Source organism: Sitophilus oryzae, unplaced genomic scaffold, assembly GCF_002938485.1.
Source record: "Sitophilus oryzae breed Bouriz unplaced genomic scaffold, Soryzae_2.0 scaffold_1307_pilon_pilon, whole genome shotgun sequence".
NCBI classification, from domain to species: domain Eukaryota; kingdom Metazoa; phylum Arthropoda; class Insecta; order Coleoptera; family Curculionidae; genus Sitophilus; species Sitophilus oryzae.
The window spans coordinates 2,912,881-2,925,957 of record NW_022145957.1 but is presented as its reverse complement, the minus strand read 5'-3'; the positions used below and the strand labels follow the sequence as shown (position 1 = coordinate 2,925,957).

The 13,077-nt window shown below is 31.1% G+C and overlaps 1 protein-coding gene across 1 annotated transcript in view; it reads left to right on the top strand.

Annotated features, from left to right (window-relative positions):
- Window positions 1-10,134, top strand: part of LOC115874947 (serine-enriched protein) — a 43,861-nt gene extending 33,727 nt beyond the window's left edge. Inside the window, exons 7-9 of the mRNA XM_030890256.1 lie at window positions 244-391; window positions 817-983; window positions 9,466-10,134. Coding sequence (XP_030746116.1) covers window positions 244-391; window positions 817-983; window positions 9,466-9,642 — 492 coding nt within the window. The 3' untranslated portion in view covers window positions 9,643-10,134. The remainder of the gene's footprint in view (window positions 1-243; window positions 392-816; window positions 984-9,465) is intronic.
- The last annotated feature ends 2,943 nt before the right edge of the window (window positions 10,135-13,077 follow it).

Genomic DNA, 13,077 nt, shown 5'->3' with positions numbered 1-13,077 from the left:
TACCTTACATACAATAATATCTTTTCTAATAGCAAGCTTTTTAACAACTCTATTTTATTTCAAACTATTATTTTATTTTTGAAAATAAAGAAAACCAATCATGATTCATTATATAATTCACAAATAACATTTAGTGTTCAGATGGAAGGTATGTCTTAATAAATCAGTTATTTTATGATATTTCTTTTAACCAACCTTATCAACCTTCTACATTCACTTGTTAAATGCTGTTATTTATTTTAGGTTCTTGAATTTGTTGACGAACATGGAAATGAGGTTTTAAATTTAGGTTCATTTACTTTGCTACCTCAACACGTTGTTCGATTAATCCTAGCAAGGGATGAATTACAAGCTGACGAATTTACTAAATTTCAAGCTGCTCTGATGTGGGGTAAGAAGACATATATCGCGTTAAATGATAACTTTAATTTGATTTTAAATAATATCCAATTACAAATAAAGGCAAAATTAGTTTTAAAATAGAAAAAACTTTTTAGGACTTGCACAGGGACAAAATGAGTTTAGTTATTCAGGTTAGAAGTTTTAATAACCCTGTAGAATATTTTAATGATTAATTGATGTTATGCATATTTGTTAAACTAATACTATTAATACTATTAATAGCTTTCATTTCTTTCTATTATAATTCATTAAAAATTATCTAACCATACACAATATATCTAAATGAAAAAAAAAACAGCTTGTCAGAGTACAACGCAAATATTAAAAAGTCATATTTGTAGTTTATTACTTCATTTTCTTTTAGAATAAGCCAGATTTAAGAAAACTAAATATTCATGTACTGATTTATTTCAGGAAAGAAATACTGTGATAACAACTCAACTACAAGTTTGAAAGATGTAATTGGTAACTTTTTGGAATACATACAGTTTCACAAAATTCCAGCTAACGTTCTAATGAGGGAGATTCATCCTTTGGGTCTGGTTCCTTACAGCATTATTATGAATGCTTTGGCATATCAGGTTCAGTATTATTATTCATATTTTTATGAATTTAATTATTACAGTTCCATATTACTTTGCAATTCTCTTATTCCAATTTTAGTTTTACGAATAGGACCAATCTAATATAAAACACTAAATCACCACAATACACCAAAACACTTTTACTTTTACACTGGACGCGCGTTTCGCTAACCATGTTAGCATCATCAGCAGATGATTATAAACTAAAATACAATCTACAATTGGAGCGTTTATACACTCGCTCAGTGGGCACAGAGTGGGCGTGGCAAGATCTAGCCAACCGAGTCAGAACCCACCGAGCGTAACAGTTAGATTTCCGCCACTAGAGTAGTAGGAATAAAGAACTTGAAGGAATTGGACCGTTGTCTCTGTTCATACTATCTTTACATTTATTAATTCTGATGCTTTCATATGCATCTAATTGCCTGTAATTTGAGACTTGTTTAAGTAATTTTAAGTTATTAAGATCTATACAATGTTCTTTATCAACAATATGTTCGGCAACGCAAGATTTATCAGGTCTACCATATCTTATCTGAGCTAAATGTTCTTTAAATCTAGTTAATATTGATCTTCTAGTTTGCCCAACATATTTCTGATTACAATCTTTACAAGAAATTTCATAAATACCCGACCTTTCCAGTAGAGGTGTTTTATCCTTTGGATTACCTAATAATTTTTGAACAGCGGGAAGGTACAGCAATGGGTAATCCATTGTTTCCTTTTTTGGCTAATTTATTCATGAGCAGGTTTGAAGTGGAGGCTAAGAATCAGTTTGAATATTTTCCAAGAGTATGGTTGAGGTATGTGGATGATATTTTTACTGTTTTTGACACACATTCAGACACCATAGATAATTTCATTTCTAAGTTAAATAATCGTTTTCCTTCCATTAAATTTACACATGAAATTGAGAACAACGACAGATTACCATTTCTAGATGTATTAGTTATTAGAAATACTAATAATTGCCTGGAATTTGATATCTATAGGAAAAATACCACTACACGCAGATATATTCCTAATAAATCATATCATAGTATTGAATATAAAACGGCTAGTTTAAATTTCTTAGTTCATAGATTACTTAGGTTTCCACTTTCCAACGAAAAATATGAAATAGAAAGAGATTACATTAGGAATGTAGCTGAGTGTCATGGATATTCTCCTTCACTAGTTGATAAAATAATTAGAAAACGTAGGTATAGGTTAATGATTTCTGAAAATTCGACTTTTCAAGTGGAGAAAGATACGTCAAAATATTTTTCAATACCGTTTCATAGAGAGTTATCCCGTGGTCTAAAAGGAATTTTTAAGAATGTCAATTATAAACTTGTGTATAGTACTAATAATAAATTACAACAATTATTAGGTAATCCAAAGGATAAAACACCTCTACTGGAAAGATCGGGTATTTATGAAATTTCTTGTAAAGATTGTAATCAGAAATATGTTGGGCAAACTAGAAGATCAGTATTAACTAGATTTAAAGAACATTTAGCTTAGATAAGATATGGTAGACCTGATAAATCTTGCGTTGCCGAACATATTGTTGATATATATCACAGTATAGATCTTAATATCTTAAAATTACTTAAACAAGTCTCAAATTGCAGACAATTAGATGCATATGAAAGCATCAGAATTAATAAATGTAAAGATAGTATGAACAGAGACAACGGTCCAATTGCTTCAAGTTCTTTGTTCCTACTACTCTAGTGGGTGTTACGCTCGGTGGGTTCTGACAAGGTTCTGACTCGGTTGGCTAGATCTTGCCACGCCCTCTTTGTGCCCACTAAGCGAGTGTATAAACGCTCCAATTTTAGATTGTATTTTAGTTTATAATCATCTGCTGATGATGCTAACATGGTTAGCGAAACGCGCGTCCAGTGTCAAAGTAAAAGTGTTTTGGTGTATTGTGGTGATTTAGTGTTTTATTTTGCAGTGTAACACCAAAGGTTCCAACCCTCAACTGTAATAATAACAATCTAATATAGAAAATTGTCGTCTCACAGTTTTTGTTAACCATACTCCTCCGAAACGGCTTAACCGATTTTGATGAAATTTTATATGTATATTCAGTAGGTCTTTTTATATGTATATTCAGACTAGGTTGTTATCGATTTTTTTACCCCTAAGTGATAAGGGTGTGGCCCACCCCAATTTTTTTTTATTTTTTGGACAAATTTTTTATTTTTATTTTTTTATGATTTGGCATTATACAACCCTACATTTTCACCCTTCTACCATCAACCCCCATTTTTTTAATAGAGGTTATTTTTTTTATTTTTTGTTACCATACTCCTGCGAAACGGCTTCACCGATTTTAATTTATATTTAGTAGGTCTGAGACTAGGTTGTTATCGAGTTTTTTACCCTTAAATGGTAAGGGTGGCCCACACCAATTTTTATTTTATTTTTTGGACAATTTTTTTTATTTTCTTATCATTTGGCATTAAAAATACATACAACTTTAAATTTTCACCCTACTACCATCAACCTCTATTTTTTAATAGTGGTTGCTCCTGAAGGATTTTTTTTATATTTTTTTTATATAGCTACTTCCTTAACTGCAATTACATTTTAAACCTCTTTTTTTTTCAATAAAGGAGATTTTTACATGTTGATTTTTTTAACTATCCACCGTCTCTTTCACCTATTATAAGCATATATTATCCACTTAAAAATATTTTATTCACCATCTCTTACTTCTCATTATGTGGCTGGTAGGTAGTTTTAGTAGCCTTGCTATAACTGCGTACCTCCTTAACTAAAATATATAAATATTTTAACAACATGTACAATAATAGAAAATTTAATATATAAAAGACACAGTTTTGAGAAAAAGCCAACAAATTATTTTTAGTACCATAAGCATGCATTATTTAACATAGGCAAACATTTTAACATAGGCGGCGGATTTAAAATTAGATAATCAAAACAATCGAATAATTTATTCAACGTCAAATTTTGGTTATTGGCTGTTCGACGCTAGTTTCTGTGTATAGAATTATTGCACCAGTGCATTACAATATGAATAATCTAAATCTAAATATGAATAACTCGACTAATTGACAGCGTGTCATCTAAAAGCTCCGCAAGTTTATTTTCAGTGCAGTTTATTAAGATAATATGATAGAAAAATTATCTGGTTGAATTAAATTAAAAAAATTGGTTTATTTACGTTAAAATGTTAAAAAATGCATTTTTACCTTGTTTGTGAAAATATTGTGCTATATAATATATTATATTTCAATAAAGCTCATGACAAAGCAAATATAATAAAAGAAATATATACAGGGTGTCTCATTAAAAAAAACATAAATTTAAGTCATATATCAGAAATGACAGCTCCCAGCGAAAAATTAAATACGGTAATCGCAAAACATTTTCCGATGCACGTCATCAATCATCTCGAAATTGACACTAAAGCCTATAAACCTGACTAAATTAAATTTTGGGAAAAATGTTTAAATTTGTTGTATAATTTAAGATACCGAGCAGCTGTTCCTTTTACTTCATAGAGCAAATGATTGTAACAGATATTTTATTTAGATTAAAGCTGCAAAAAATAAGTAGTTTGAAGCGATTTTTATTATCGCCGTGTTGATCACATTGCGGCAGCGATCAGCAACGTTGTCATTTATTATTTGACAATTATTATAATGTCAGTCATTATTTTGTATAATATCGTATTGTTGTTGAATCTTTGGGAGTAATTCTCGTTTTTTGCCGATTTTCATACTCTTAAAAATTGTACTTTTAAGCACAAACAGTTCTTTTAAGAACTAAATTGTCGAGTTTTTGTATTGCATTTCTTGAACTTGTGTGTTGAAAATATGCCGAAGCATTTAAGCAGTCGAAGCAAGGATCTTCTAGCTTCCCTAATAAATTATTTTGAACGAGAACGTGACAAGGTCCTTTATCACCCTCGACTACAGTCAGAGAAGCCAGTTTGATTGGGAAGCACATTATACCACTTTCAAAGTTATTTCTACTTATTTCGATTTTTAGCGTGTAGCTGCTGCCTTAAATTTAAATATTGTTACTGTGAGTGTTAGTGACTACTGTTAATAAATATATTGATTACTAAAATATTAATTAAATTCAAAATAAAACGTAAAAATCTTTAAAAGTGATATAATAAATATATAGTTTCCCAATTTTACATTAAGATTCATCTCGTAAATCCATCACAGTCTGGCAGCGCTGTCGCCATCGGTTGTCACTTAAAGTTGATCACGTGCATCGGAAATTGTTTTACGATTACTTTATCCACTGGTTTCAATGTAAAATACTCTTAGTCTAATACTTATAAGATAACCAAGAAACAAAGGGGGTCGAAAAATGCAAAATTTCAGAAACCAAAAAATCTAGAACAAATCTGTATGAAGCATCTTTCGTTTTATAAAAAAGTAGTCTTGTGAAAACCGCATCTTTGTATCTCTACTCATAAACGAGAAACTCAATAAAACACACAAAAAGAATCACCCTGTACAGGGTGTCCCATTTTAGTTGAAATCATACGGTACCTCCGTTATTAGTGAAGATAGAAGGATGCAGTTTGCACAAACCTATCGCACTTTTTGTCAAACGGAAGATGCTGTCTTCTGAGCTACAGGGTCTTTTCGAAAATTTTGCAATTTGGGACAGCCCCCGTATCTCCGTTATTATGGATGATATCGAGAAGATGAAAACTGATTCTTGTAGAACTTTTTACCTAGAATACAGTGACGTAGTCTGTTTTTCTACGAAAAAAATATTTTTGAAGATATGAACTAAAGTTATGTTTTTTTCAAATAGAACACCCTGTATATTTATAAATCATATGATCCGCCTTACTATGAGCTTCTCAAAAATATATATCACTCTATGTTTATTTTCACTATTTACTGCAATATTTAAAATAAATAATTTTCTTCTTAGTAGGCCGTGATAAATAACAAAAAATCAAAATGGTATTTACTAAAATAGTCATACAAATATTAAAATTTTATTTGAAATTGATATATTTTACTTTTGAACTGTTACCGAACTACTGAATCCCTGAATATATTTTTCTTTTTTTATATCGGAATTTATTATAACGGGATGGGTTTGCAAATATCTAAAAGCTTGCATTATTAAAGCATTTTCCAGGTGTTCAACATTATGTTATTTGCCACGATATATTTCATATTTCCAAAATCCCCAAAAGCAGTAATCGAGAACGGACAAATCTGGGAATAAGGGAGGCCATCATATGGATTCATTGGCTCCAATTCATTGATTTGAGAAATAATAATTTAACAAAATTCTAATATTTTCGTTGTAAATTAAGTTGTGATTTATTTCACGTAAATTAGCTAAAGGAATATTTAAAAGTCCCGATACGATAGCTTCCAAGATTTACAAACAGCGGTAGAGAGTTAAATTTCTCTAATATATAAAGAATTTATGAGAAAATAAAACAAGAGATAGATAGCAGTATACTTTTAATATAATTCTTTAGTTTATTTTATTATCAATCATGACCTACTAATAACTAATAAATTTGATCTTTTAATATATTTTTTTAAATATTGCACTAAATAGTGAAAATAAATATAGAGTGATATATATTTTTCAGAAGCTTGTGGCAAGCCAGATCATATAATTTATAAATATACAGAGTGTTCCATTTAAGAAAACATAACTTTAGTTTATATCTTTAAAAATATTCTCTTCGTAGAATAACATACTACGCCACTGTATTCTACGTAAAAAGTTCTACAAAAAACAGTTTTAACCCTCTAATTTTCAAATAACCCTCTAATAACCCTCTAATTTTTTTAACCCCCGTTTTCAAAAAGACCCTGTAGCTCAGAAAGGAAGAGGGCTATGAAATTTTTGTTTACGGCATCTTTCGATTGGCAAAAAAGTGGCACGGTTTGTGCAAGTCGCACCCTTCTATCTTCACGAATAACGGAGATACCGTTTAAATTTCAACTAAAATGGGACACCCTGTACATTGGTACATACTAACACTAATGTATTCCACACATGTTGATATCAAGAAAATAAGTATCGTCTGGGGCCCTGCCTTAGGGTTGTTATTGATTTTTGCAGTATATAGAATTACAACCTCAATATTCAACTGTTATTAATTCAAAAAATAGTATCGTTTGAAATTCAATTATTTTATTTGAAATATATATATACAGGGTTAATAAGTACAAATATTTGTAGGGCTGGTAGGTCTCGATAAAAGAAACATATTTTCTCTTTACCGTTTTTCAAAAAGTCCAAAATAACCGAGTTATTTAAATTTCAAAATTGCTTCTTTTTGAAAAAATTTTGCGAGCCACCGGATTTTTCCTGTAATTTGTTCCTCTAATTTTAATCTACTACCGATGTTGTAACGTTTTAAAGATATATTTGTTAACTGAAAATGAAACATGGAAACATGGAAAACCAATATCTTCCCATTTCCTTGAACACTCACGAAACGTACGCATTTACTAACAAAAGCCTTCTTGAAAATTATTGCATATTGTAATTTTTTGTCGGTATATGGGTGCAAGTTTGCTTTTGTTATTACCTGTTATTATACCTTCGAGTTTGATTGAAAAAAATAAAAAAAGCACATTTAAAGCTTCTTTCTGATCTGCCCTGTATATTTTTTTTTTCTCCTGTACCCTACTGTAATTACCATTAATATTTTAAATGCATTATTTATATATTTAATATTAGAACATTTAATAATCTTATAAATAAGAATTTCGCTTTGAAGTTAACTCGGATATTTTAACATTTCTGAAAACAGTATTTTGTAATTGAAGAGTGGAAACACGAAAGGTGGTAAGTGCCAAATTTTTCAACATAAAGTTATTAAATTAGAAACGTAATAAATACTATGCTGCATGTCCTAACAAAAGTTACAAGTGCTAAGCGAAAGCGTCTATTGTTTATGTATATTATAAGTATTTTAAAAGATATTTTAAAAATTGATTAGTTTCAGTTCTACTGTCTTTTTCTCGAAAAAAAAATTTTGGCACTTACCCCCTTTGGTATTTCCACCCTTCAATTGGTAAAACGTAAAAAATCGGTAGACAGCCCTGCTGAAACTATTCATCTGGACACATCTATGTACGCAATATATCCGTGCGCAGCGACCAGGGCCGTCAATGCGTTTGGTCCATATACGTATTACTTTTTACAAATATACTCAGGGTTCCCTATTTAACCCCGTGTGCAATTTCTGTGCCGTAAGAAAAAGACAACATAACCCAGCTCCATATTAAAACTGCATAAGTCTAGATTATGTCTAGATTTCACCCTATGGATTGAACTGCGATTGCGCCAAACTCCGATTGATTGTTGTTTTAGTTCTGTTTGGATTACTTTTTATTTTGCGCGTAAAAGAGTGATTTTGTTTAGTTTATTGTTTCCAACTATTTTTTGATATTTTTCCAACTCCATGATAATGTGTTATAAATAATAAAAATATAAATAAAATTCAAGGTTAGGGGAAATGTCAGTCAACCACTTCCCTTTAAAAACATCGACCAATGAAAACTTCTTCAGGTGAGGCATGCTCAGTTAAATGAATATCCGGGTGAAATAGACTTATGCAGAATTCCATATTGTTCTTTCACTGTTTGGGCTTCACTTTTTGGAGATTAGAGAGTATATTTGTAAAAAGTAATACGTATATGGTTTGGTCGCTTAAGTTATAATTAAACTTAAAACCGGTTAAAGGGATGTGTTTTATTCTAAAATTATGTGAATACTGAAATAGATAAATTAATCATAATATGGCACTAATATTTCTGCACTTTATAATACAGGGTATTTTGTTCCTTTTCCCTGAATTTTTCACCTTTTCTGAATTTTTCACCCTTTTTCAGAAATTTTCACTTTGTAAAACTTCAAAAATTTTTACTTGTTAATTGCATTTTCTCAGATGAGTAATTAGAAATACGGTCATTTAAGAAGTGGCAATGTTGTATCCCTTTTAGTGCCGTAACTTTGGTAAAGAGATTAAGGAATTAGACCGTGGGAAAATTTGCGGTGAACAGACAGTTCAAAAAGTTTTCGAAAAATATACAGGGAAATTTAAAAAAAATATATATATATATATATATATATATATATATATATATATATATATATATATATATATATATATATATATATATATATATATATACACGATTTTCAACATCTTCTTTTTTGCGAAAAAAAACTCATATACGTGTTCCTGGGATCGAAATATACTACCTCTGAAAATATTTGCACTTATTTGAGACTCACCCTGTATGTTTTTAATATTTTATCATCAGATTTTCTCCAAGTAAGATTTATATTTAAAAGAAAATAAGAATGCAATTAATTTCGGTAAAGTTCGAAGAGTAGTATACTATTTAACTATTTTGCATGTTTCTTTTCTCTATTTCTTACTCTTACATGCTTTAGCTGTTCACCTGATCAACCGATCCTCCATCACTACTCTTTGCAGGCAGACCCGAACAGCGTTGACCCCGGGAAGCTCTCCCCCAACCGCGTAAGGCGCCAAGACCATGGCAGGTCCATGAGCGTGCAGAGCAGCTTGGATCCTTACGGCTCCAACACCACCCTCAGCTCATCCGGATCGTCCGAGCTGGCTTCTTCGGAAGGCAAGCACAACTCCAATTAACATAAGGCCACTGGTGTGCCCCTACCCTCAGCGCCACCTCCCGGTGGAGCACTGTCGGCCAGCTCCCTTCCCACGTCCAGCGCACCCGTCGTTACCTCTAGCGCTCCGTCAAGTGCACCGTCGAACGCACCATCCGTAAGTTCAAGCCCCCTGCATCAATCCCACACACACTCTGTCCCCACGGTAACAGTTCAGGCAGCATCTCCAGGAGGCTGTAGCACCACTCAACAGTCGTCCCCGGCGCATACGTTCACGTTCACAATTATTTTAAAGAAGATTGTATTAAAAGAGACTATGGATTTGTAGGAGGAGGAGAAAAAGTCATTAAGTCGTATGGGCTCTACAGAAGTATTGATTTAAATAGATGTTTAATACGGTTGCCGCATACAAAAGGTGATTCAAACTCGCCGCCTTGGGCTAATAGTAGGGTCATTATAAAACTATACTGCAAAATTGGCTGCGGGATGGAAAAACAACTAATTAAAGGTCATCTTGTATACAGGGTTACTGTAAAATAAATAGTGTATCTAACTTTGGTGGATGATTGTGCAGATAAAAATAAATCAAAAAGATCCTATGAATATATGCCCTAAAACGCTTCCCGAAGAAGTTACAGGCATCGAAAGTTAAATAAAAATAATATTAAAAAGAAATTTGGTACCCTTACACATATTTTAATGCCAAAGCGAATGGCGATCCTGTAAAATTCTGTAAAAGCCCTGAAAGGATACTTTCAATTGGAGTAGAGGGTACTACTGGTGGTACTTCTTTTATCCTTATAGTTACAGTAATTTCAACAAATGACATAATAAGCTAGAGCTTTTATGCGTTAAAAAGGCACTCTTTGTTTAGTTCAAAAAGGTAAACGGTTTTCAAGATATTTGCGTTTCAAGATTACGATGCATCGATTTTAGTATTAGCGAAATGATAAAATGTAAAGAAATTTTAAGTAAATTAATATCTGGATTTCGCTAAAATACTAAAATTGGTGCATCGGAACTTTTAAACGCAAATATATTTTCCTTTCACCTTCAAGAAGTACCACCAGTAGTACTCTCTGTACTTATGGAAAGTAAGAAAGCCTTTCAGGGCTGTTACGGAATTTTACACTATCGCCATTCGCTTTGGCATTAAAATGTGGGTAAGAGTACCAAATTTCAAGAAAAACGGTTTACCAATGTTTTTAAAAATAAACAAAATATGTTATTTTTATTTATCCTTTCGAGGGCTGTAACTTCTTCGGCAGGTATTTTAGGGATTTTGTTCATATTGTTTTATTTTTATCTGTACCAACCGAAGTTAGATACACTATTTATTTGACACCCTGTATAGTAACCTTAGATTTTTTAAAAGGGACGAATGTGACCTCACCAGAACTATTTTTTCTCAACCACACACCTTTTTGCCATAATATTAAAGACATATAATTTTTAACAAGTAATAAAAACATATTTTTTTAAACAATTTTTATATAAAAAGTTTGTCTGTATCTCTACAAATTTAGCAAGAACAGCTGGTTCCAAAAAAAATAAATACGACTCTACACATTTTTTTCGAATATTTATGTGTCAAGTATTTTGACATGTTAAGGTTATTGTGACATTGTATAAAACAACATTGTTTTTGACAAAGTAGCAAATAAATTTTTCAGAACGTCAGCATGACATGAGTAGAGAAATGGGGGACTGGTATCATAGAATATACTGCCCGAAATAATAAAAATATGTTTTAAATCGTAGTCAATTTTATTGGAACCAGCTGTACATAGTTGAAAAGTTTGCTTTTACTCCTTATTGAAATATTAATAATTTTATAATTATTATGACTAATATTAATTCTAAAAATCGGATTCAAAATTCGCACTGTCCAAACCTGTAGAGATAAAGAATTTTTTATATAAAAAAATGTTTAAAAAAATGTGGTTTCCGATAATTATAAAGACATGTTTTAGTTACGGAAAACTATATACAATAGTTTTTATGACGGCATATTTTTCAGATCTTCGACTTTGTACTTACCATTGAGAAAGATAGTAAAAAGAGAGATACATTCAAAGTAAAGCAAGTTTATTTAAATTCCCCGGCGCATTCGCCAAAATTTTTTAATTAGTTGGTCCTGTTATCACAGCAGCGCTAGTAAATGCGATTCCAATTTATACTACTCAATCTGCATCTCTCTTTTTATTACTTTCTCTATGGTACTTAACTCGTAGAATTATATTTCCTGATGTCATATTCGCATTTTTAAAAAACTCGGAAAGAGATTAATGCAAAAAAATATAACTTAACCAAAGAGTTGTAAATTCTTAATGTTTGACTTAACTACTCTCAATGCGTCGAACGCTTTGAAATTTTATTTTCTATTTTTCATATACAGGGTGGTCCGAACTGTATTCCGGAAACTTCGGCAGCATATTCTGCAGATAAAAATAAGTAAGAAACTTTGTATAAATGTATGTCCTAAAATGCTAAGTTGCGGAGATACAGGGTGTAGAAGTTTCATGTTTGTTTCGATTTTTTCCAAATAATTTCCGAAGTAACGTCGATATTTGGATGAAAATTGGTGTCTGTGAGTTTTTTGACATGAGAAATTTGATTTTGATGTCAATATGACTCCTATTTGTAAAGGGTGTTACCTACATGTTTTTACACTATTTTGGAGAGCTTTTCATCCGTACCTGTATAAAACTACTGAGTGAAAAAATATACATTTCCGTGATTTTTTATGTAAAAATGTCTCTTCTTAAATATCGCTACGAGCAACCGTTCTGAGGTATTTAGAATGGAAATAGTCAATACGTGTCATTATTGAGAAACTATAAACATGTTGAGAGGGGATAGTTAGGTTAGGTATTACCTATTTGACTGAAATGATAAATTTGGAAACTTTTTATTTTTTATATTAATCATAAATTTTTGTTCGAATTCTATTCAAAGATAACACAATTTTTGTTGAAAATTTGGCACAAAAACATTTCAAATTTATGATTTCAGTCTAATTACTATTTAGGCAATATGTTTAATTTCTGTCAATGATGACAGATATTGACAATTTCATTCCAAATATCTCGAGAACCATTATTCCTAACGATTTTTACCAAGAGACCTTTTTACGTAAAAAAACATCGTAAATGTATATACGTTAGTTCAGCAATTATTTGGAAAAAATCGAAATAAAGATGAAACTTTTACACCCTGTATCTCCAAAACTAAGCATTTTAGGACATACATTTATACGCACTTTTTTACTTATATTTATCTGCAAAATATGCTACCGAAGTTTCCGAAATACAATTCGGACCACCCTGTATTTATTAGCACAGAGTTTGAATCAGCCTGTACATATTTTACAGTATTTTTAATTTAATAAGATTTACAATTAAATGATGTTTTATTCATTTCTGTTCTCAAAACATTGTTACAAGTTCCGTGGGTC